Consider the following 26,224-nt stretch of genomic DNA (forward strand, 5'->3'; position numbering starts at 1 on the left):
CGAGCGCCGACCTTGAGTATATATACAGCGCGACGGTGCATGCACTGTCAGCTGTTGAATGTTCTCGAAGCGCGACGGCGCATGCGCGTCCACTGGAGAATCAGGAGAATTGTAGAATGTTCTCGAAGGGGAGAAGCGCGCGCGGCACAGATGGTGAGTGACGGTGCATGCGCGCGTCAGCTGTCGAATGTTCGAGAAGGGGGAGAAGCGCAACGGCGCATGCGCGCGCGTCAGCTGCCGATGTTCTCGAAGCGTGACGGCGCATGCGCGCTACATTATACAGCTAGCGAATGTTCGTGAAGAGGAGAAGCGCAAGCGGTGTGTAGAGGAGGAAGGGTGCACAGATGGTGGAGGAGTGAAGCGCGCGCGGTGTGTAGAGGAGGAAGGGATGCACAGATGGTGGAAGAAGGAGGAGGAAGCTTGCGGACGGCGCCGCACTACAAGCCTCGAGTATTAGATGCTCCGCATCTAAAACCGTATACCACCGGCCTCTCCTCCCTTAGCTGTTCTTCTATCTCTTCCCACTTCAGCCTGCTCCTACCACCCTGCATGTTAATATACCCTATGTCTGAATTGGCTCGGCGCTCGTGGCTACGTTTATTTCTGCCCCGGACTCAACCTATCTTAGATACTGGTGCCACTTTGGAATCGTATCTGTCCATACCACCTGTCAAATAGTCTCCGTGGTTGTTTTCCTCGTTACTAGCTATCCTGCTGCACCCCGAACGCTTCTACGACGCTTCTGCGGTCAACAACGCCCTCTGCGTTATTTCATCGCTACGGTGGCTGTTTATTGTAGGTGTTCTTGCCTGTTCCTGTCGACCGACTCAATCAGCGCTATTTCCGTTTCCGAACATCGTAGTGACGTAGTAGTGTCAACAAACCGTGACTGCCGTCCGTGTTTACGTGCTAGCGTTGCCTTTGGGTCATCACCATTAGACAGAAAAGACTCTGGCGTTAACGCTATGCATGCGACAGTGAACATATGACGCGTGATGCTTGCCGACGGGATTATGGCTCACATCTTGGCGCAGGCCTCACGGATACTTAGCGCGCACGGAATAAGGTGCGCGGATCGAACGAATGACACGCAACGTCATAGCTCCTCTTGGGAAATATCATTGCAAAACGGCACTCCAGTCGAGACGCCGGATGAAGCCGCCAGCCCGCCTCGTTAACCTATTGCAGTTCTTCAGAGTTATATGGATATGGACTCCCTAAGACACCGTTTTAGCGTGGAGACTCTCTGATGACCGGGCAGAGAATGGCGCACCTCGTGAGGTTCGTTTTTGTCGCTTTCGTGCTCCTCGCCGTGTGCGTATTGAAGTATGAATACAATAATCTTTGGACGAATGCACCGGTGGACTTTCCTAAAGCCAAGAAATCTCAGAGCGCGGCTCCATCCCTGCCACAACCGAGTGTGACTGCTGTAACCGGAGGATCACATACGTAAGTTAAGCTAGTCGATGTGCAGTGTGTTCGTTTGTGGTTTGTGCCTGTGGTCGGTTCCAATGCTGCTGCGTGACCGCTATGTGGTGTCTGCATCGCGCAAGCACAATGTTCGAGCGCGTGGTGCCCTGGCGTAGCTCAAACCGAGGCCGCGAGTTTCAGGCTGCAGTTAACGCTTTGGATGAGAACAAATGTAGGGAACATAACTATGACCCGATGAGCTGCTTTTTTTAGGAGTTCCCATTTATATGTCAAGGCAAGGTAATAGAAACACATAAGGGGCGTAGCTAGAAACATTTCTTTCTTGTTGGGGTGGATTTCACCTTTTTTTAAATCTGCATTCATGCATGTGTTTGTATTTGTGCGCACACGAAATAAACTTTGAGAAAGAAGGGGAGGGTTTTGAACCCCCTAATCCACACCCCTGGATTCACCACTGAGTCATGCAGGCATTTAACAAACCATGATGAACTGCGACTATGTAGGCTCTTGTTAAGTGTTTACATTTTGGTTTATGAATAAAGCTCAATCGTTGTTCACTTATGATTATATCAGACTTTAGTAACTACTGGTCTGGCTGAAACCAGCCGTTGTGATGGCAGGGAGGCAAACATTAATGTGATGCTCATTTTCGACCCTGTAAAGTTCTTGCGGCCGTAGGGAAGATAAAGAGGGGAATGATTTAAGACACGGCAATAACCGCTATGAGCCAAAACTTTTGTCAGCGCTTCGTTGACATTTAAGTGGGGTGTGAAGGCTGTGAAGATTGATTTACGTGGCGTCTGAAAATCAATGAACTCATGCAGAAGGAAAAAAAATTGGCATTAAAATTTTGTTAAAAAATTTTGTTAAAACAAAAGCTCTAAGAGGGCAACTGGCCATTATATCCAGTATTTTTAAATTCACAGTCTCATTGAAATGCTTGCAGGTGCAGCGTTGCAGCATTACTGGCTCAAAAAGGGCAGTGCAGTGGCTAGCCGTGCTCATGAGAACAGAATTGGGCTCAAATTCAATGCTGCCTCATCTTGGCACCCTCCTGGTTTTAGGATGATTGTTGAATAAATTGACCTCGGATGCTCCGGATGTGCCACAAAAGTAAAACATAGCATGTGATCTGGGGCCACGCTATGGGCCAAACTGCATGTTATTGTGCTCAATCCGGAGATGTGCAGCCCACTGCCAGAGTACATAGGCACATTTAGCTGACTCATTTCAATATTTATATGCTTGTTATTGCCGGCTTGAGCAAGGCTGCTCTGATATCGCTGCTCGTCAGGGGGCACTTTCAAGGCTTTGTGCATTTGGTTATCTGCATCGTGAAAAAATCTTCGGAGGCATGTGCCTTCTGCATCACTAAGAATGCCACCACATTTGCCCCGAGAAGCAGTGATGGTGGTAGCGTGGCTTCACTCCAACCGGTGATAAAGGCGGCATCACAATATCGGGGTGGGTTGTCTGATCAAGCGCACTTGCATACAAACTCAACAGTTTGGCCACAACTCGCACATTTCGCTTTACTTTTGGAGCACTGGCACACTATCTGTTAGGCATGCTGTAAGCTGTAAGAAAGACTAATTTGATGCATTTTGCTGCTTTATTATTTATCGTGCAGGTCAGTTATGAAGTGCGAAAAAGTAAGGCGACTTCTAAATACCATGAAAATCTAATACGCACAAATTGCAATGACTGTGTGGTAAACTGCACTTAGCTTGTGGGTTGACGAATGACATTATTGAAATTACACTGTGCGAAAAGGGCATTGGACAATGGAATTGAACAATGCTATCTTTGTACAAATTGCAGAGCTAATAAATAACCAGCCGAAACTAAATGTGATGCTGATCTCGCTGGTATTCCATCATTACCGTTGCTTTGTGCAGGGAGCGAGTTAAGTTGGTGGTGGTGACGTGCAAGGGACTGCTGAACATGACTGTCACCAACATCAAGTCGGCAGTGGCCTTCACAACGGGGCCCCTGGATCTCCTGCTTTTCGCCGACGATGAGAACAGGGAACCTTTGCGTCAAGCGGTTGGTGGTTATTTTGCCTTTCATTGTGTACAGGGCACATTACTCCAGGAAAAGACATAACCAAATAAACGCCGAAGTTGTAATTGTTGGAAAAATTTGTCTTTTTTTCTTGAAAGAAGTGAAGCAGTAAAATCAGTACCAAAGTTTATAGTTATGCTGGAGTTTCTATACACTGGTCTAACAAGAAGATGGCGCAACCTGTTGCTTTACTTCAGTAGATGAGCTAACCACACAAAACATTATAGAATGCTGAAGAAATTCACACACAAAATGACAACAGACAAAAAAGAAAGACCCAGCTCAAGTAGCCTGAATATTGCTATTCATTTTTTTCAGGCCGCTGTTAAACAACACAACAATGGGTTTTGTGGGCACAGATATAAATGCAAGTACATGGCAAGAACACTCCTATCTTTGCCATGCTTTTGGTGTTTAATTTAGTTTGTTATCATAATTACTTTCCTCCTCCTTTGAGGCATGCATGAGTTTTCTGCTTCACCTCATACTCAACCTGAAATGTCATTATCATTCGCACCACCACGTAAAATATTTGTAAGCATGTTCCAATATCCTGCTCTAAGTGCCACTCATATATTTAGCTGCTTTGAGGGTTCGTCTACAGAGAAATCTATGAAAAAACCAGTTGGTGAGTGAGTTTCCGAATTAGTCGCTTATCGGCCCGAGTGACCACTTTTCTTTGTTGTATTCTGTGATGGCTGCAATCCACCGGGGCAAATTCTATCTAAGAGAGACCTGCACACCACAGGTTGTTTCGTTGAAATATAGTATTTTGCGAATGGTCTCCAGTTGGTCTTAGTCTCTTTCGTGTTATGCAAATTTGTCAACTTTCTTTTCATCGCATTACCTTCTCCTGCTAGATCTCATCGTGGCCCGAAAGCGTGCTGAAGCGAGTGGATTACAAGGTGTCACCGGTGAAATTCCCAGAACCGAATCCCGAAAAGTGGCAGACCCTCTTCAAGCCCTGTGCCACTCAGCGGCTGTTTCTTCCCGTGAGTCGTGAAGACTACGCGCCATACCTTTTGCATGTTTGTCTTTTGTCTCTTGCAACTCACTGTCAACAACTTTATCAGTGCTGGTCTTGTCTCTATGTCAATGGTGGATATGCACACAGCTTCTCTGCTGCCAGTGATGGTAATACAGTTAAAAGCTGCAATAATGAAAACGGCGGGGAAGACAAAAAGTTTTGCTCTTGCAGGAATTTCACTGGTGCGTGCGAGAATGCAGAAGAGAAGACAGGCAAATGAGTAAAAAAACATTTTATTGCGAAAAGGTAATAAGCTTACTTTGCCGAGCCTTTCCCTGCAGCAGCTCAATAGCTCTTGACCCGCATTTTAAAATGTTTATTGCCATGTCGTCATTCTTCATGTTGAAAAAAACAGCGAATTGTGTCCAGGGCATTCAGCGCACCCTGCAGGGTAATTTTTTTCTCCGACTGTTCTAGTCTTAGATCGTCGAGATCGCCGGCCTCACACGCTCTACTGATGATGGCTTTGTCAATCATTTCTGTGTGCACAATAACTCCTTCATCCGTGCAAACTCATCCATGCTCAGGCCACCCGGCATTTTGTTTGTCTTGGCACTAAGTTCGCCTCATGCACCAGTCAGTGGCGGGTGCACTGCACTGTCAGCAGTACCGTCATCAAGTGTGTCTGCAGGTGAACCTTCTGCCGACTCCACTTGAGCAGCGCGTGATGAAACGATCATCACCATCATTGTCGTCAGATTTTTTTTCCTTTTGTTTTTCTTTTTTTGTAAGCAGTGATGGCAGTTGCTTAGGTGTGCTGTGGTGATAGTTCTGCACAATTTGAGTGTACCATGAATGCATTTGAGCAGTTTTTGAATGCAGTTGATGTTACGAGAGTAGCTTAATGCTGCACTCTTATTTCAAAAATCTCCTTAATGAGGGACTGCGATAAAACTTTTTTTTTTGTAATTATGGGTTGTGATATATATTGACTTCATAAATATTCACCCGTGCTCTCAAAATATTTCGTTGCAGTGAAAATTTTGTTCCCTTGGGATTTTGTTGTCACAAGTTTCGACTGTAGCTGAAACATATTATCTGGAGCATCTGGTGAACATTCTCTTACTAGCAGTGTCTGAGGATGAAGAAAGTACTTGCTGATGCGAATGAAAGACTTTGCTGTTCGTAGCCTAGCTCATCACATCTTTAGACAGAGTACAAAAAGCAAGGGCACCAGAAGAACGGTGCAAAGCAAGTGCTGTCTCATGACATAAGATTTTCTTCATGCAGAAACCAAATATATTAGAAAACTCGCACATGGATACATCACTGTCCTGGCTTTCTGTCAACCACTGCTTGAAAATTATAAAATAATTCATGTTATTGTAAGCTTTATGAGCTGAAACACCGAAGTGTTGATGTGCGTAGCACCTCGATATCGTCGTCTGCAACTGAATGTTCTAGCTGGGCACCGAAAGCTTGTAGTCTGCCTTAGCATAAATTTTGGCCTTTTTCATGAATAGTTTACTAAACATTTTTTTGAGGTGCCAACGATCGACTGTACTAATTATCATTAGCTTTTGATAAACCGTAGCTCCTTTTGTTTTATGGTATCTAATGTGTGAAAAAAATGAGCAGAGAAGTGAACGGACCCCATGCAATAGGCTGGCGGCACAACAACGAGAAAGCTTGTTGAAAGCATGTGACGGCAAGCAGTATTTTCCACCTGTTCCACACTGCATCTTTCTAATCACGGCTCTCATTCTCCCAAATGCATGCAAAAAAGTTCTTATCCACGAGGAAAAAAGAACGTTTTTAAGTAAAAGTCAACTTTGTGGGACATTTTGTACTGCCTGAACTTCAATATATGGAGTATTCTGGCTGTTTTTCTTTGATGTAAATTTCTCTCTGTATAGACATTGAAGCAATTGGTGTGATCAGAAATAGTTCGATACAAAGGATAATTCGAAAGATAATCTGATTTACTGTAGTTCAGTGTAGTTGGGTTCAACTATGTTCAGTGGAGCACCACTATATCCATTTACCAGAGTTTTAATTACTACTAAATAACGCCGACTAAATAGAATACAGCCTCGAAGGCAGCCCCAATTTGTTCTTTGGCAGTTAGGAACTTTTTGCATTTACTTTTCATGCACTTTAACCATTCGCGAAGTATACGTTCAGTGTAACAATCTCATAGAAGTTTTGATTAGTTCGTCATACAGGAACGCACAACTCATCATTTGACAGAAAACGTCAAAGCAGAAATGGGATCACTTGATATCAGCAAAACTCTGACATTGCAGACACTTTGAAGCCAACAATGTCAAAGTTGAGCGAGACAGGAAGAAGTAAGGAGAGAATAAACGCGTGAGAAGGAGGGTCATCCAAGCACAAAGCCGGCCCAGGCCTAAATCAGAAGTATGTTCAGTTGTAAATTATGTGGATAATGAAATTGGCTAAAATATTAAGCGCATGACCGAGTGGGCTATAATAATGCTATGCTGTTTTGAATGCACAGGGACACAGAGATTATGGTTGAGAATTGGTGTCATGGCCCCACCTATTGACAGTTAGCAAGAAATACAGATTTATGCAGCACAAGTGCGCCTTCCTTTGTTGTGTTATGTACCGCGAGAATTACTTACAGAGTATGCTGCCAGATGTCGACGCGGTCATCTACGTGGATGCTGACGTCCTGTTTCTGAGTCCCATCGAAGAACTGTGGAAACACTTCGCAACCATGAACAGCTCGCACCTGGCAGCATTGGCCCCAGAGAGTGAAGACTATGCCACCAACTGGTACCGCCGCTTTGCCAGGCACCCTTTCTACCAACCGCTTGGTAAGGATAAGTGCGTGTATCTACCATAGTGGCTGATTGGCTATTTCATCGTGCAAAAAATGGAGCTTTGACATCGATTTTCTTGGCATGGAGACTTGTAGACAGTTCCTTCCAAAGAGAGAAATGGAGTTATGGTCACTTATCTAGTCAGTGAACGCAACTGAGTAAGGTTTCTGTACAGTTGATAAGGTTGAACACGGATATCGTACGAGTTTAAACATCAGCTACTTTCGACTTGGTCAGCGACAACTTCTTCATTAACACGTTGCCTGATCAGAGGGGTGTTCCTTCATATTGATGAATTGCATCTTGCGTTATAAGCCTAACCTTGCATCTTGTTTATGTGGAACTCTAGTAACTTACGGTAGGCTTTCTTGCTGCTTAGATTTTACAAGGTATAGGCACAAAATATTTGTAGCTCATGTGGACTTGGCTGCTATAGCAGTACTACATGCCACATTTTTTTATGGCTTTGCTTTCACGGTCAAGGCAATAGCATTCCACTTACACACTTCAATATACCTTCCTTTCACAGTGCATACTTTATATTTTTTGCACCTATTATGCATCGTTGCAACAGTAATCATACTCATAGACCTAACCGAAAAGCCCCCTTGCACCAAATCTGGAAACTCTAGATGCTTGGGCTGTTTGATAGTCCTTCATGTGGGGGACACTCCTGATGACTCGCTTGCTGGATTTCGTGCCGACCGGTAGTGCCCCCGCGATCTCCGACGACGGTGCAGTTCTGGCCGACTGGTTCGCCATCGCCATCTCTTGACGCCGACAAGAGCTCTCGCCGAGTGGTGCCTCGTCCTCGGACTCCTGTGACCGTGTCCATCTTTCCTATCTTCTCCCTGCTTCTGGGTGTCGCGATCCCTACACCACGCTCTCTCCTTCCCCCTCTCTATCTCTATACCTTTAATCCTATCCTTTTAATCCCTTCTTACCCCCATTCCTCGTGAGCTACTGTTGAGGTGTTGCACTATAATGCAGACAGTTACGGGGCGCACTTTTATCTTCTTTTCTCTCTTTTAAGAATCACATAAGAAAAGGCACATCCGATCGATCATGGCTGGTGGACGTTGCTTTTAAAATATTTTAACTTGGTCTTGAAGTAAGTGTGAGTGCTCATCAGAGTTTGCAGCAGCTTGCATTATCACTACAAAAACATGCAAAAAAAGCGAGTGTTGTTGATGTTGCAGTGCACTCACAGGGCGCACACAAAACCAGGTTTTGCATACAATAAGGGCTATTGTTTGTCACCCCTCTCATTCTGTTGTCAGGCTGCTCTCAAGGTGGTTTTGACTGTTAACGCCAGGAATGCTTTTTTTTTCTTGCGGTACGCCAGCTTGAAGCACCCACATTCTTTCATTCTTGACTGCATGCTGGTCCTCCTGATTTGAGAACTGCATGTTCAGCATCACCAAAGCTTGAGTGCATGTGGTCTTAGGCTCTCCCCCCTCTGTGAGACGCTAGTTTCTTATGATTTTAGACGAGTGTTTTGAAATCATGCTAAAAGTGTTCACAATTGACACTGCGAGTATTAATTGTATGATACGTAAGAGCATTTATGAATCAATTTCAGCATTACCAGATGCAAGGCTAGAAACTACAATAAAAAAGCCCCGAGTAAACATTTTGTTGGGGTGCATTTCAGGCCATGTCGCACACACTATGGTCATGTTACACACACCACCTGTTGTTACATTGACACCTCTGAATCATACTTTTTTGTTGTTTAGTCAGACCTGGCCCTTTTGCCATTAGACAACATGTCGCCATCAGAACTTCCCGGGCCGTTTTTCTTGTCTGCACCAAACGCAGGTGTCAACTCGGGAGTGATGCTGATGAACCTGACTCGAATGAGAGAGTTTGGCTGGGAGAAGCGGCTGGGGCCGCTGCTGCAGAAGTACAGCCGCGACATCTCCTGGGGTGATCAGGATCTTCTCAACATCTTGTTCAGTGCTCACCCAGAACGGCTACTGTTGTTCCCGTGCCGGTGGAACTACCGGACCGACCACTGCATGTACGGAGCATACTGCACTGCCGGACCGCCGGCTGTCATACATGGGTCACGCAGGGCTTTCATCTCGGAGTCAGAGCCAGCATTTTGGGGGCTTCATCAGGCTATGGAGCAGGTAAGGTGGGCACAGCTGGTGGAGTACTCATGTTTGATTACTAAAAAAATGTACAAAGGTAAATGTTATGCTCTAAAAAAAAGAAGATTGTCAGAAATAGTTATTCTCCCGCCACAACAATTGTCATCTGGTTTTTTTGCATTTATTTTCTTGAAAAATCTGCACTCGCTACTTTCTTATCGCTATGTCATGCTGATGAGGTACATGCTGATTATGACCTGGAAGTAATCGGCACGTGGTGATAATCCAAGGGAAAGCGTGCGAGATAGATTAGTTTAGTTTTTAGACGAAATGACATTCTTTTACCCGCTCTTTTTTTTTAGACAGTAGAATTTGTTAACCTGAGGCAGAAAAGTAAGGGGCCTAGACATACACAAACCCGTAGTAAAGTCTCTCCCTCCTTCTTCCTCTGCGTGGTTCTGAAATGCACCTGTTTTTGATTTCAGTACGAGCTCGGGGAAAGCCTCGAGTACAGCTTTGTCGTCCCTTTCAAGGATCGACTCCAAAGGAGCCGAAAGACACGCTGTGGACAGGAGTTCCTCAAGCAGGTAGTCCACTGGGAGGCAACAGCACGCACCATCGACATCGCTGTCACCAACAGAAGTCAGAGGAAAGAGTCCTGAGAGCAACCAATGGCTGTAGTAGCGAAACAGTTTTATTCCAGCGGTATATTGTGAGTGCGACGCATAACCACCTCATCGTCATCTCTAGAGATCATCATCATGTGTACATCTTCATTTGTATAGATCATCATCATCATCATCATCATCATCAGAGGGGATGGCTTCATCTTCATTGACATAGCTGAAGCTCGGCGGGGATGAAGTGGTTCCTATAAGTGCAATGCAGTATTCCTTCTAGCACTTTGTCACTTGCCATGCCTACACAGTTGCTGAGATAGGCTTGTCATAAAAGGTGCATGATGATCAAAAATGCACACTGCAGTAGCATGTGTGGGCCAGTACAGGTTCGTAATATAAAGTAACGCGGAAAAATTGGAGGAAGAGATAATAATCGCGGGTGCACATTGTGTAAAAGTTGCATTGTTACACCAGCCGCTCCGTACTGTTGCATCTTGATTTGTACAATATGTGTGAGGTGAAAGTATGCTTTGTTCAGTACTCACAGAAACCAAGACCATAGGGAAGTATTAATGAAGACCATTTTTTGATGCCAAAAACAGATTACAGTCGACATCCGATTTCTCGGGCGCCCGAAATTCCGGACAGGCCTGACTTCCCAAACTTACCTATGACACCGTCAAGTCTCTATAGAGTCAATGTATTAAAAAGTACGAAATTCCGGATGCTTAGAGCTTTCGCCATACGATTTTTTTGGACTTTTTACCTCTAACTGCACCCTCAAAGTTCATATTGACGCCACCATTTTGGTTGTTTTGGGACCCTCGAACCCATCACGTTGTGGCTGCTGCACCCTTGATACTGAAAATTTTGCAATCCAGTGCACGCCAATCCATTGCCTGCCGTAGCCTCTGGCCGTAGCTTAGGTGGCATGGTGCTGTGCAGCCTGTGCTCCTACAGTGGCAAAAGCTACACTTTTGACCTTTGGCCTGCCGTTGGCTTGCTTGGAGACTTGTGGAAGGTGGTTATGCAACAGGTAATCTGGAACTGTTTTCGCCACACGAGCTTCATACTGGACACCGAGACTGCCATCTCGCCCGGAGAGGACATCGTGTGCGACAAACTCCCACCTGCGGACGTTGCCTTCAACGATCTGCAGATTGCTAGTGTTTCGTTTTCAGCCGGGATAACCCTTGAGGGCTTCGGCGGCGCCGACAAAAACTTCTGTCTGTGTGTGGAATTGACCAATGGCGAAATCATTCGTCAAGTTAGGGAGGATTCTGACTAAGGCGTTTTTGTTCCGGTTTTCGTTCCATTCCACAGACAAAAGTTTCATTTCTGTTTCGTAACGAAAAAAAAAATAGCAACTTTCCATAACAGTTCGTAACGGTTTCATAATAATAAAAACTAACAAAAACGTAATCTTGAAAGTACTTACTCAAAACTAAAAAATGAACTAACAAAGAAAAAATGTATTAATAAATGTTGGAATTTTACGTCAGAAAGCCACAATATGATTATGAGGGAAGCTGCAAAAAATTTCGAAGCAAGGCTTGAAGAAAAACTTTATAGTCATTTTTCCTGAAGTTTGAATGCCGAATTTTTATGACGGGGGTACACAAGATTTCAGAAGCAGCAGGTCATCGAGCGTACCTCCTGATAAGCGAGACTGCTGCTCAGACAAAGCAAACTTCACTGCCGAAAATGCCCTCTCCACGCTGACTTGTGTGGCTGGCACACCAAGGGCCACTTGTGCTGACATGTATAGCTCCGGCTGTTGCTCCTTGGCTCATCTCAAAATGTCAACACTTTCGTGATTCCCGGAATGCACGACTCCTTGTCCAGCATTTCCAGTCAGCGTGCGGTGTCCACTGATCCTGGCTCACTTGTCAAATCCGATTGAGGGCCAACTACAGCTTTCTTCATTTTCAAAAAACGCCAAGAAGGCACCTTCTGCTTCCTCTGAAGTTGGCACAGTGGTTCTCTCTGGAATGCAACTTCTACACTTATTCTACCACAGGCCTGTAATGCGCTTCCAGGTTTGGCGCAGGTGCATTCTCGCTCGATATTTTTAAACAAGTTTTTAGTGGTTATTTTCTCAATTGGAAATTTGTAGAGCAGGCTCAATGCTCTGTGTCGAGTGTGAGCATGATCTCTGAAGGAGCCCGTCATCTGATATGTGCGCAACTATTACAAGCAAACTGCAGCGCCGATAATGCCTTATTCACGACAATTTGTTTGAAAGGCACACGAAAGTCCACTTGTAATAGTACAAATAGCTCTGGTGGGGACTTTTTTTATCTTTCCGCAATATTTCAACATCTTTACTTTAGGATATCTGTCCGAGATGCGCATTGATGTTGTACTGAATTATGCCTTGATGTTCACATTGCATGGCCTCAGTTTTTCTGTTTCGTCAAATTTCCTGTGAACTGAAAAACGATCAGACATTTCAATTTTACTCCGGAAGGAAATAACAAATAACGTTCTGGTTACGGTTTTCGTTCCAATCCAAAATATCGTTTTTTTTTTCGTTTTCGGTTTTCGGTCCGTTCTGGCACTCCGATTCTGACAACTCTGACACATAGATCAAAGAGGCAGCACCTACACAGCCAGCGAGCTCAGAGTTGATGCAAGCACTGGCACTGTCATCGGTGTACAGCAATCACTGTGACGTCAACTGAAATTGAGGCAGACATTATTGGGGGAAGTGGAACGCGGTGGAAACGAATATAAGCGACTTTTTTTTTTTTGGGCACCTAAGTGCGCAAATGCAGTAGCGGCGGCCACAGCCACATCTGATTCTTTTTCTTTCTTTCTTTCGGCTCTTTTCAGAGCCACTTGAATGATGCATTTGTTGAATTGAAATGAGAACCATGTACTCCTGCCGCAACCCTCTCCATCAGCGAAAAATACTGATTTTTATAGAGTGTGTTTTTGCTTGCATTCGTTTTTCTACACTGCCTGATTTTCCAGATATTTTTTGAGATCCTTTGAAGGCCCGGCAAATCGGACGTCAACTGTATTGCTATAGACACTGTGGGTTTTATTTTGTAGGCCCACACACGTTTTTATCGAAATTCTGCGACAATTAGGCACCTGGCTTTGCGCCTGGACTCAGGGTTGAAACGGGAATGCTTAAGCGACCTTAAGGGGAGATGCTACTTGAAGACATTTTTTTTTTAATATTCACACTACAGCAATGAAACTTGAGCTGTTTGCAGAGCTTTTTATGCTGATTTCAAATATATAATTAGTTTTCTTGCAAGTTACACACTTTTAGTATTGCAACGTGACAAAGTGAAAACCTTAACCCTTTTGCCCCCCCTCTTTTCAGCCCTAAAATACTTAAATTTTTTAGCATTCATAGTTCATGATGCTTCAAATAAAGTGTAGAGTGCAAATAACTAATTAGGAAGCACATACAAAATATGTATTATGCATGAAAAATAATAGACGTAAAAAGTCCGTATTTCTTCTACACTAGTAAAGTTTTACATATAATTTCTTTATTATACAATAAAATATAGAAATTTAAACTAGATAATTGCATTTGTCATTCTTTGGAAAAAATTTGGGCAAAATTTCATGCAGATCCAAGCCCTAGAAGTGCCTGAAAAAGGAGGGGCACTTTGGAAAAAATGGTGAAATTTGTGTTTTGAGAAAAACAAGTTTTAAAGTTAAAATTGAGTTTTTATTTATGAAAGATATCATTAAATCAGATGAAATTTGCACATTAAAAAGAACAATCCTTCTTGTAGTGGCCACTGCCACTAAAATAAGCCAGCACCATGAGTTTGTTCCTCTCGGCTTTTTCGAGCTGACTCCTCACAGGCATTTCGCTCACAGACAGGGCCATGAAACGCTTGCCGTGGGGACACAAACGCATGCAAAGCACTGGCACATTAGCCCTGCATCTCGCGTTGCGATTCACGAGAAAAAAATGGAAAAAGAGACGTGCACATCTGTTTATGGCGTCTCATTATTTATCTCATGTTTCTCTCAATCTCTGCAAGCAACAAATTACATAAACTATGCATATCGCATTAAATCATTTTCGCCATGTCGTGTGCCACTGTTGGCAACGTCTGAGCACAGTCGTCTACGTAGAGGACCATCGTCACTGCACTACTGTGTACCTAGGGCAAATCACGCGTGCACATCATGCCCTCATTCTCTGGGCGCGGGCCCGCGCAATAAAGGGGGAGCAGCGTTCATTTTGAAATAACCCATTTTTGCGGCGCGTAACATTGCAAATTTTGGCAGACATGGTCCTGAATGCCCCATCTACATGCACTTGTCAGCTCGAAATTGTCAAACCTGGCGAGTGGCCCTTTAAGGTTACATTGAAATGACTAAATGGAAAAAGCTAGATAAATGGTAACTATTTTATACTTGAACATATGTGCAAGTTGTAAGCCTTTGATAATATTTATGGTGTACCTATATTTTGAATGGCAGGAAAATTGTGAGCAATTTTAAGCATTCATTGTCGAAATTTGATGGTGCCATCTTGAGTGGTGTTTTCTACAGAGATAGGCGATAAGTATATAAGTAGAGTGCACCAAGTGCAGAAATAGGAGCCACTGGTGTCTCATCATACTGGGGCTGCCTGTGAAAGGGACATAATAAAATTTAAATGAAGGCATGTTGAAACGTGATTTGGTCGGGAAGAATGGCGAGTCACCTGAAATACACATCTAGACTGCTTATTCTTTCTGTCATACCCTCCATGGTAGTGTAACGGTTGCGCTGATCACTCAAAAGTCATGGCTTCGATCCCAGCAGCGACTGTCGCATTTTGATGGAGGTGAAGTGGTACACGCTCGTGTATACTACGCAATGTCAGTGTACATTGAAGAACACTAGGTGACTGAAATTTTCAGAGCCCTCCACTACTGCAACGTACCTTGTAATCGTACAGTGGTTTTGGCACGTAATACCCCTGATATGTTAGTATTTTTTGTGCTCTGTCTAGTGCTTGTGTGTTCTTTCTTTAAACTAAGAGTGTGCGAATTATCAAAATTTAGAGTATTTTTTAATAGTATTTGTTGTTTGATTTGAGCCACGCTGGAATTCAAACTTCCCGAAGACAAATACAGTTAAATGTCTGATTGGCAGTGGCCCCTTCACATTCTTTATATACTTATTACCATTGCATTCTTGTATTGGGGCAAAGCTGCCTTTCAGGCTTCGCTACGGTCGCAAATGTATTGACTCTGGAAAACGACTGGTTCCAACATGGGGTTGATGGATGTAGCAGATGTGGCGGCTTAATTAATGCTCTTTTGAACCTGAAATCTGGGCAGGCAGGTCGAAGATTATTAGTATCCAATATTTCAGATGTACCGATATATTGATGTGTACGAGGGAGATTCGCAACACCTGACTCAAAGGGAGCATGCCTTTGTCTCCCACATTATTTGGGCTTCCACAGGAGTTGAAACGGGAGGAAAGGCTGAGGAAATAGCATCTCTTCCTTTACAGTGGTGGCGGTAACACTTTGGCTAGGCCAAAAGAGAGAGAGAGAGAGATAAATAGAGAGGAAAGGCAGGGAGGTTAACCAAGCTTGGCTCGGTTGGCTACCCTACACTTGGGGTGGGGGAAAAGGGGAATAATAGAACGAAAAGAGACAGAAAAGAGGAGGAGTAAGAAAGAGAAGCATAAATAGTCAGCTCGAAACTACACAGCACGGCCTCGCACAGTTCTTTCACAAGCGGTCGTGAAGTTTGGTGTTCCTTAAAAAGTACAAGAGGGCTTTCGTGGCTTTGCGCGTATGGGAAGCCGTCGGCCAAGGTCCCAGGATCTTCTCTTCTGTAAGCGGCCGTGAATCCAGCTGACAGAGCTTGGCTTCCATAATACGTCGTTCGGTCTGGTATGCTGGGCAATGACATAGAATGTGCTCAAGCGTTTCCTCGCAGGCGCAGATGTTGCATGCCGAAGTGCTCGCCATTCCAAGGAGACGAGAGTACGAATTCGTAAATGCCACGCCCAACCTCGTGCGACACAGTAAAGTTTCAGCGCATCGTGGGAACCCGGATGGCAAACGAAGTTGCAAGTTTGGGTCGATCGAATACAGGTGCGTGTTGGAGAAACCCTGCGTATTCCATTGTAGGAGAGATATACGGCGAGCAAGTGATTGTAGTAGCCTTGCAGCGTCCGTTCTCAAGAGTGGTATGGGCGTGCGCTGGTCTTGGTCATGAGCTGATCGAGCAGCTTCATCTGCGCGGTCATTGCCAACGATTCCGCAATGACTCGGCAACCACTGAAATACAATATCGTGACCTTCCGCGAGCGCTTCGTGGTAGTCCTGCCTTATCTGATATACTGATTGTTCATGTAGCCCGTGCTGCTGAACAAACCGTAGTGACTGTAAGGCTGACCTGGAGTCGCAAAAGATGGCCCATTGGTTAGGTTCCTGGTGAAGAATGTACTTTACTGCACCTTGAAGTGCTGCGAGCTCTGCTGCTGTCGACGTCGTGGTGTGAGAAAACTTGTACTGAAGCAACACATTTTCAGATGGAACAACCACTGCTCCTGTGGAGCTGTTGGAATTAGTGGAGCCATCGGTGTAAACATGTATGCAGTCGAAGTACCTTTCGTCCAACAGACGCAAAGTCAGTTGCTTCAGGGCTAGCGTTGACATGCGTGCCTTCTTAAAGATTCCAGGAACTGATAAGCGCACGTCAGGTTGACGAAGACTCCATGGCGCAGTTGCTGGATGCATGGCAAGTTTGAAGCCAGGCGGTAGTACGTCCTGATGTTTTGTCACGATACCGCAGTACGAAGAATGGGGCCTCCGAGCTGTCAAACACGCTAAATGATGTGACGGTAGCCGTGATAAATGCCGAATGTGCGCTCTCAGCGTCTCGACAATGATGTGCGTTGTGACCGGTTGTTCTTGTGCAATAACAATAGTTGACACTGCCGATGAGCATCTTGGAAAGCCAAGGCATGTCCGAAGTGCTTGGGCTTGTACGCTTTGCAGTGCACGGATGTTAGTCTTGCACGTGTTGGACAGGACCGGAAGGCTGTACCGGAGAGTTCCGAGAAAGAGGGCTGTATAAAGCTGCAACATGGAGTGCACGGATAGGCCCCATGATTTTCCGGCGACGAAAAGCTCAATGCCAATGAGCTTTTTCTTCAGGTATGTGACATGCGGGCTCCAGGTTAGGTCACGATCTACGATGACGCCTAAGAATCTATGAGCGCTCTTATATGGGATTGATCTGCCATCGATGCACAATGAGTAGAAAGACATCGGTTTGTGTGTAAACGCCACCGCTGCGCATTTTTCTGTGGCGATAGTCAAACCTTGCTGGCGAAGGTATGTCGATGTCATTGTTGCCGCTTTCTGTATTCTTGCGCGCACTTGAGGTCGTGTCACGCCGGACGCCCAAATGCAGATATCGTCAGCGTAGAGAGATACATAAGCCGTCTGTGGCAGCATTTCAGTGAGCCCCACGAGAACCAGGTTGAAAAGTGTAGGACTCAAAACACCGCCTTGTGGCACCCCACGACTTGTAAAATACTTATTCGTAGACCCATCTTCAGTTAAAACGAACATAGATCTCTTTGTGAGGTAGCTTCTTACCCATCGAAAGACACGACCTCCAAGTTCAGCTGCTTCAAGAGCATTGAGAACAGCCTCGTGGCTCACGTTGTCAAAAGAAACTTTCAAAAGGCCAAAAGAAACTTTCATGTTGCTATCTGATAAGAATATCTTGAGGAATCCTGTTCTACATTTATTTTGCTATTTCTCTTAGAAGTATTAGAAAAATATTCTTGTAATGCTTGACTGGACTGGCACTCACATTTCATTGCTTGAATTCACTTCGTACCTAAAATTTTGCTATTGCACAGTGCTACATTAAACTATAAATAGGCATAAAGCATTCTTTCGCCTATCTGCAGGAAGAAGTGCCACAGTGACTGGCCTTCAGTTTTACGCAGTACAGTGCTAGAACAGGTGGATTTTGCCATTTTGTAGCTCACTGTGTGAAAAAAATGCATAAGCACCAAATGCTATGTGCAAAGATAAGGTGACCTGTAAATACCAGGGTGGCGACTTGTCACGACTTTCCATGACAACTTGCATATGTGAGAGACGTTCCCCCGCCCTGGTGGTCTAGTGGCTAAGATACTCGGCTGCTGACCCGCAGGTCGCAGGTTCAAATCCGGGCTGCGGCGGCTGCATTTCCGATGGAGGCGGAAATGTTGTAGGCCCGTGTGTTCAGATTTGGGTGCACGCTAAAGAATCCCAGGTGGTCGAAATTTCCGGAGCCCTCCACTACGGGGTCTCTCATAATCATATGGTGCTTTTTGGGATGTTAAACCCCACATATCAATCAAATCATCACTGTGTGAGAGACGTTCAATCAATCTTTGTCGTTTCTCTATCACAGAAGTCCCGCTTTGATGCAAGAGAGTGGCTGTGTTTTATCTGTTTTGTTATCACCATTGAAATTTTTGATATATCTGAAATTACAGACAGTATTTATGATTTGCAAAAAAATTACGTGCCGTAGATCATTACGCACGGCAGTACTGCCATCAAGCTTTTGCCCTCAAGTCTATAATCAACAAGTTCTTGCTTACTAGTCATTTCAGTGTAACTTAAATTGCAGTAGTTTACCTTTGCATCAATGTAAAGTCCGTGTGCAAGGCGTCAGCTGCCCGACTTCTATTGCCCTTTTGTAATATATCTGTGTTTAGAGAACACACCCTATATTTCTTATAAATGTTGCAGCAGCATGCTCTTAAGATTGAGAACATAGGCCGAACCTCAGTGTGAGTGGACTCATTTGCATTTATGAAATACGAAAGAAAGTGAAGTTTATCTCCCGCAAGAAACCAAGTGAGACATCTGCATTGTGTGCATTTCTGAAAAAAGTTCCTCGTTTTTATCTGTTTTTCCTGTGTCGGATATTTCTTGCACCACATCGTGATTACTATGGTAACTTGGGAACCACGAATGTTCAATTATTTGTACAGGTAGCAGGGGTGGCACCAGAAGCTTACATTTCGAGAATAGTGCCAGAACAGCACTGTTTATTTGGTCAATTGCATAGAAGGTGTTTTCATATTCTGTTCGTGCAGTATTATCAACTTCGCCACGCTGTGTTGCTGGATTTCAGCTGTTTCTTTTTTGCGTTTCTTTTGTTCGCTGAAGTTTAGTGCATTCATTTCTGCCCCACCAGAAGTTGCATTCTCAGTACAGCAGCTCCATCTGCTCCACAGGGATGCTGCCACACTGTTTTTTTTTTTTTTTTCATTAATCTCGCATTTTACCCTCCTGTGGAGCTGGTCTCGGCCGCACATTTCGGGTAAAAAGAGTCGAGGGTTAGCTCAGCTTGTCAATGGTATTTTACCTTTTATCGCACTGCCATTGACTAGTTGGCCCTACCTCGCCATTTTGCATGCTTCAGGCCGATGGCAGCACGCATGCCACTGGGCTGTAAACTTCTAATGGGTTTTGCTGTTTATGAATTGAAACATGTTGGAGAGAGAGGTACAATTGTGTTCTGATTGTAATGGTTTTAACATCACTAATCTGTGTTCGTTTATGTTAATGTGTGTTGTATAGTGTCTTGTCTAGAGGCTAATGCTATTTGCAGCACAATGCTCTTGAACTCCTGAAACACGTCCCCATTCACGACAGGGGGGCATAATTTTTATTAAGAATATTCATCTATTTTTTATCGGTATTCAGGACAATGGCGCAATCCCTCATGCTTTTCCTCATGCATGGTTTGCGTTTCTGCTCGTTCTTAAGGGATACTAAAGGTAACTGCAAAGCCAAGCCCATCTTGATCGGTCAGCATTACCTCTTGGCAGCCTGCGTAATATTGCTACGTTGCAAAGGGAACATGTCTCTTTGATTTAGTGACTGGCGACAAGTTCGTGGGTCAGATTTCTAGCACTGTTTCAATTGAAATGAATGTGGAAATGCACATTTTCACATTTTCTATTGAATTGAAAGTCTTTATTTTGATTGAAAAAAAATACCTGCAATCAAAGTTAGGTAATCCAGGACCCCTTACTATATCCTTTCACTCAGTGAGTGAGTTGCTTTTACATCTTGAACATCACATTACCTACATTAAGAGCATTGATGATCAAGAAAATCGCATAGCGTTCAAGATTGGTGTTGCCGCATAGAAAGTGTGGTATAAGCTGAAGTAAGTTGCCCTCTAATGACTGTTTAAAAATTCTTTACTGATGTATGTAGGCATGTACGAATAGGAAATTTTAGGATCAAAGTGAACTTTTAAGTTACTGATTTGGTCAAATCATTTTGAATCGAATTGGAATAATATATATCTAACAATATAAAGAAAAATGAGCGTATCTGTCATGGCCGAACTAACCTGCAAAACAATTTTAAAACTTTGAACAAGGCATGTACAAATGTCATTCTTTTTGGCTCAAAGGGAAGTGGAAGGAGCTTTGCGTAGTAGCAGCTTTTCGCCTTTCTCTACAGTGTAAGTGATAAGATGTAAAATGCATAAAGCTTTAAATTTTCTACTCTTAGAGTGGATAAGCCAGTACAAAAAGCTTCTTCATTTAAATAATGACAAATCGACGTAAGCATAATATGCTCATGTATTCCTCGTGGCGGTCCGGAACTACCTCTATTGGGGAGGGGGGCGCAACATGTGGTTCATATACGCTTATTCGTTCATTTCAAATGTTTTCAGATTTTGAACATTTAAATTTGTATGGAAGAGAATTTTAATACTGTAATATTCATTCAAGTATGTGAAGTACTCGAATATTCGTACATGCCTAGATGTCGTTCTGACAAGCGTCACATCGTACACTGGAAATAGGAAAGTTCTGTGGAGAACCTGACGCATTGTTAGCAAAACAGCCCGGCTGTTTTGCTCGGCAGAACGAAGTTGACAGTTGCTTGGGAGGACAACCCACTCTGTGGGAAATCAGTGACGTGGGACCACAAGACCTGAAATTAGGTTCATCCTGCTCTTTTTTTGGGGGGTGGTTATCCCTTTACCCAAACTTCGTCAGTTTTGCGTGTATGTATATACAGCCTTTATCATAAATAAATTATGGTTGACCCCACCCCCCTTCCCCGTGAAAAACATTTCTGGCTACGTTCGTGCCACATGCACAAGAAAATTCACTTCCTGCATTTTGTATGCAGTAAAACGTGAGCTGGAATTTATTTTCACTCAGAACAAAACCACTTAATTTCACCTGAATTATGTGCAGCATTTAAATCAAGATACATGAGCATTTGTGCGTTGCTTGCGACATGCTAAAGGTCCGTGGTGGTCTAGAGCCTGCGGTGGTTGTATGCTAATTCGAAAGTCACTGAATTGCATCCTGGCTGTGGCGGCTGCATTTTGATGGAGGCAAGAATGTTAGAGGCCGGTGTGCCTGGGCTTACATTTAAGCACACACAAAAAAAAGCAAGAAAAAGAACATGTAGTTGAAATTTCTGAAGCCTTCTACTACGCTGTGTGTCATAATCATATAATTTCGGGACTTAAAATCTCAGAATGTATTCAGAGCAACAAGACCAATCTTGCATTTCCCCTTCTTCCTTTAGCTCAGCCTATCTGGTTGGGACAGGCTGTTGCATGTCACCACATGTCATTCAATGCAGGTGCACCTATGCCTTCTTTAATCACATGAGCTTGAATAGGCTGTAATCCCCACCACAGAACAAGATGAGAGGTCATCAGAAGTACAAAAGTAACTTTACATGTGATTCAGATAGTTTACGTATCGTGTACAGCTTTTTGGCTGCATTTTTTCCCCTGAAGCAATGCAAGTGCTCGGCCTAGAAAAAACATTGCGAATGTAGTGGGCACTTATGCTAAGAAGATTGATTTATCTAATTACTACCTCTTGTGTCCCTTTGAGTGTCAAATACCACTGCTAATACGCACTTCATTGCATCATGTCAAATAGCTTAACATGCATTCGTATTAATCATATGCTGTGATGTGCACTCTGCGTATCTGGCTTCACTCACATTCTTTGTATATGCATTAATGTCCTCAGCATAACTTTCATTGTGCTGCCTATTTCTTGAGTCGCCCAGAAGTGACTTTCGCAACACACTAAACGTTGCAGCAAGAAGCTATCGTTATTGCTGAAAGATCGAGCATTGATGAATCCATACCTGATTTCGGATTGACAATCACTGTCTGTGCTAGTGCAAGAAATAGTAGAAATTTAGTCCCAACTGGCTGCCTTGAAAATAGAAATCCAGTTCAAACTATTTTCAAGACTGGTGTAAAAGAGACACCTTGCTTGAGTTGTTCGTTGAGTCTTGTGCACTGATGCTTGTGTCTGGCATTATTTATAGTGCAGAGGTGTCTCAAAGTGAAAGTAGAGCGCAAAAAGACGGGATGCAAAAAACAAGTAGGCAAGATGGGCGCTCACTACCAACTGATTTTACTATGAAGGAATTGTGGAATTGTCGCAGTATGTATTAGATTTTAGAATGAGTAGCTTCGCGAGGTGTGCGTAGCCGCGTCCGTGACGTATGATCTAATTGTTTCCACAATTCTCTACAATGCACCAACTCCTCCAGCAACACGTTCTATGATGCAAAAGTGTGCTTTGCTAATGCTATATACAGTGCCCTGAGCAATGTGTACGTGAGTTTGCTTAGTGCTCCTAAAATGAAACGCGTAAATTTAGGGATATATGGGGATGTAAATTCGTTTACAGTCCTCAGTTTGCGTCACATGGGCATGATACTGACTTGTACATTTCTGCCACAGCCAATGTGAGCTTTGGTCACCATTCTTGCATGACGTTTTTGTCTCAACAAGTTGCACATTTAGTGTTTCTATGCCGCGTTTGATGCATTTTAGCACTGTACATGCAAGAAGAAATAGTGCCATGTAGATTATGTAAAGCTTTTAGTAGTGCCATGCTTATACTGAAATGTTTTTTACTGAAATTTTGTTTGTATTGCTGTTAGTATATTCTGTTTGTTGTCGCTTGTGATGCTTGGTTTCTTGGACATGATGGCAAGTGTTCCAATGCCCGTTTTCACACTTGTGTTTGTGCCTGCTCGAGTCGATGACAATTAGCATGTCTATACTTGGTTTGTATGAGTACTAGGTGAGTTTTACAAGAAGTTCCTGCGCAATGTTTTTAAGTGTTATTATTACATTTCAGCTTTTTATGCTATTTGGAAGCACAATCTGACTTTCCAAGTCTAGTGCATTGCCCTATATTTTGTTAAATTAATTAGTAGCTCATATAATTATCGTCTCATAACTGCTTCAGGTATTCACAAAAGGACCCATTTGTTGTAGACTGGTGAAAGCATTCTAGTGTGTGGCACTTTTTGCCATATTTTCATCATTTTTACAAACAGTAAGTGGTAGCGTATCATGAGTTGTCCACTGTGAATTTTTCACCCTTCCTTTATTAAAAAGAAAAACAACCCGGTGATCATTACAGACAAAGAAAGGAGAAAGCAGGTATATTAACTAAGATTAAGTGTTAAAGAGTTAAAGCAAGTGAACTCATTGATGTGCCTGTGTAAGAAGCTGGCACGTGTCCCTAGGTTGCCATCACTTTAGTCAGGTCTGAAAAGCTGTTGCTAATCTATAAATAACATTGACAGATGCTTCATTGGCATCTTTACAGCGTTCAGCGTTTATGTCACAAAACACTGTAAAGTGTTGCATGATGGTCGTTTGGTGGAAAACTTTTGTGCAGGACTTCTTTCAGCATTTCTGTCTTTAGGCGACAGTACTCGAAGGTTCAGTTGAAAGAGCTGTGTGTCACATAGAATTGTCTGGGCCTATTAGTTGCGTGATTATTTATTTTGCTCCTTCGGTCACAATGCATTTGCAGATCGCCAAGCCTACTGTAGAGTCTGGAACTTCGTTTTCTGTAATGCAATCTTTGAAGCATAAGCGCTGAAGCTCATTGTACTGTATACAGCTTCAAATGTTCTTATATGAAACGGTTATCAGAAAAAAAATAATGCACTATGCTCAGCCTACATGGTAACAGCCAAAACAAGCCTTAGTTAGCTTGCTAAGCATGCCATGGCAAGATGCTTTATACATGATACTAAGTAGCTGGCCCCTGCATAGCATAGTCGATAGGATGCACACAAATACCCCGATAAGCAGGCAGTGTGAGAGCTGACAGTGTTTGTGGCACGAAGGGCTAACAAAAGAACAAGAACACAGAAAGGAATGCCTTTCTCTTCTTTTCGTCCTTTAACTGACCTTTTATGCCATGGACATCGACAGATATGAATGTTTACAATAGTATATACTTTGCTGTAGTGAGAACTACTGCCAGGGGAGTGTTGCATGTTGCATGCAATGGTAGTGGTTTCAAGACCAATTGACGGGGCAGTTTTTTCTATTTTTCACTGTTCCTTTTTATGGTATTTCTTTATCAATTTTTTACAGTTCATTTTTTCTACAGATTTTATGGCTTTCCTGTCTGTTGGTTTCATCTGTTGTTTCCCCAAATGAATTAAGTTAAAGAAAGTGAAACTTCTTGATTGCTCCCAATTATTTACGCACAGTTGAGTTTTTTATGTGCTCAAAGCCTTGCTTCTCAGAAATGGCGGTATGTTTTATTCTAGTTACTGTAAAAGCTTGTGCGATTGCTTCATGTTTATTGTTATCACCCTCCTTTTTTTTCGTAAGAAAATTGTGTGCCATGATTATGAAAATAAAAATGCGACACTTTGCTTTTACACCCTCAAGTTGTTTGCAAGATTTGAGCTGCATTTCTTTGTAACATGAAACACACAAGATGAAATTGATGCCGCAATCAAGTAAACAGAATATTAATATATAGTTACGATTTTCGAGGTGGCTAGGTTATTCTTGCTCAACTAATAGATAACAGTTCATAAACAAGGTCAACATACTGATTTGGCTAGCAAAGAGTGCAACACTAGCTAACAATTAATTGTTGCAACGTACTGAAATATCTAGCTCTGCTCAGTTTCGTACACATTCTGTACTCTGTGTTTTTGCATGTTTTTAATTACAGCTTAATTGAGGATTGACGAATATAAAAATTCCTATAGAAAAGAATTGCTGTTAATATTATTAAAACCAGCAACTGCAGTATCTATACTGTATAGTACTGAATGCTGCACTTAGTGCAGCTCCACTATGCTGTGAAACATGAGCAACTGAGTAGCTCGGGCAACCTAGTAATCCCCTTAGTAATCTCGCCCTTGCCGAGGAGGAGGTGCAGTCTCTTGTGCGACATCGGTATCGAAGCATTTTGGTAAGTTACTATTGCAAATGATTTTTCTGCAGTTTATTACGCTATTTTACACCTTGCTAAATTATTTCTGGGCTGGTTGGAGCATTGCCAGCCTTGTTTTAGACCTGTATTGACCACTACACGACCGTGCAACATGAGAGTGGATAGACCACACAGCCGGGCCCGCTAAGTACTGTGCACATTGAAGTTATGGAGCCTCCGGCCGGCGCATAGTCTGCTTTGAAACTACGATGGTGCGAGTATGCTAGCCTGTGCCACTTCAGTTATTGAGGATTATTAGTTTACGCGGGGGAGGGGCTGAGGTGCTGTTTGACGACAGGAGCAGCTCAGGGTGCCCCAGCTACTTAGCAAGAGCTCAAAAATATGCCTACACCCTCAATGACGACCTGATCGAATACACCTTGCTGACGATTACCTGCAGTATGGCACATCATTTTTACGCGATAGTGTTTTATGCCAGGGTCTACCAAGAATTTTCTTCTGTCACGGAAATATTGTCGAAAAAATACACGATCAAGAAAGAAAGGAAAAAAGTCAGCTTTGCCGTAAAGGTGAAGCAACGAACACGACAGCGACAAGTTGGAAGGCCACGCGCAAAATGGCTAGCAGATTGAAACGTCTCCCGCGTTTTTCACGCACAAATAACATACAAAAGAGTCACAGATACAGAATGCGCAAATAAGCGTCTCGGTTGTTGCTTCGCTGTGTCTGAAAAGCGCGCTCTTTTCGCAAACGGAGACTGTGCAACGATTGCAGTGACCTTTGTGTGCCCGTTAACTACAGCAGAATTCTTCGGTGAAAGCCAAAGGCCAACCAAGCGTATGATCCTGCCCAACGCGAGATAAGGGCGCGCGACTGAGCGTCCACGCCCTCCTCTCCGCGGGGCAAAGTACGCGTGGGAGATGAGAGCGCGCGCCGCAGCGTCGTGATGATGTGGCG

At 43.5% G+C, this 26,224-nt stretch overlaps 1 protein-coding gene across 2 annotated transcripts; it reads left to right on the forward strand.

The window, feature by feature from the left end:
* The first annotated feature begins 869 nt into the window (after nt 1-869).
* LOC142785331 (glucoside xylosyltransferase 2-like) lies at nt 870-24,749 on the forward strand. 2 transcript variants are annotated; one of them, XR_012888919.1, is made up of 7 exons: nt 870-1,449; nt 3,330-3,477; nt 4,356-4,487; nt 7,113-7,305; nt 9,133-9,446; nt 9,893-15,538; nt 17,712-24,749. XR_012888919.1 is itself a non-coding variant. In XM_075883795.1 (6 exons), the coding sequence occupies exons 1-6, from the start codon at nt 1,250-1,252 to the stop codon at nt 10,067-10,069; spliced, it is 1,164 nt and encodes a 387-aa protein (XP_075739910.1). In that variant the 5' UTR covers nt 870-1,249; the 3' UTR covers nt 10,070-24,749. The 2 variants fall into 2 exon arrangements, 1 of the variants encoding a protein (XP_075739910.1); XM_075883795.1 differs by having other exon boundaries at nt 9,893-24,749.
* The last annotated feature ends 1,475 nt before the right edge of the window (nt 24,750-26,224 follow it).

This window comes from Rhipicephalus microplus, unplaced genomic scaffold, assembly GCF_043290135.1.
Source record: "Rhipicephalus microplus isolate Deutch F79 unplaced genomic scaffold, USDA_Rmic scaffold_21, whole genome shotgun sequence".
In the NCBI taxonomy this organism is placed as follows: domain Eukaryota; kingdom Metazoa; phylum Arthropoda; class Arachnida; order Ixodida; family Ixodidae; genus Rhipicephalus; species Rhipicephalus microplus.

Excerpts from the sequence above, each read along its gene's own strand:
- LOC142785331 (XM_075883795.1), top strand. The coding sequence starts at position 1,250 with ATGACCGGGCAGAGAATGGCGCACCTCGTGAGGTTCGTTTTTGTCGCT. Across the intron at positions 1,450-3,329 it reads GTAACCGGAGGATCACATAC|GGAGCGAGTTAAGTTGGTGG; the intron begins GTAAGTTAAGCT and ends TGCTTTGTGCAG. Across the intron at positions 7,306-9,132 it reads CCCTTTCTACCAACCGCTTG|GTGTCAACTCGGGAGTGATG; the intron begins GTAAGGATAAGT and ends CACCAAACGCAG.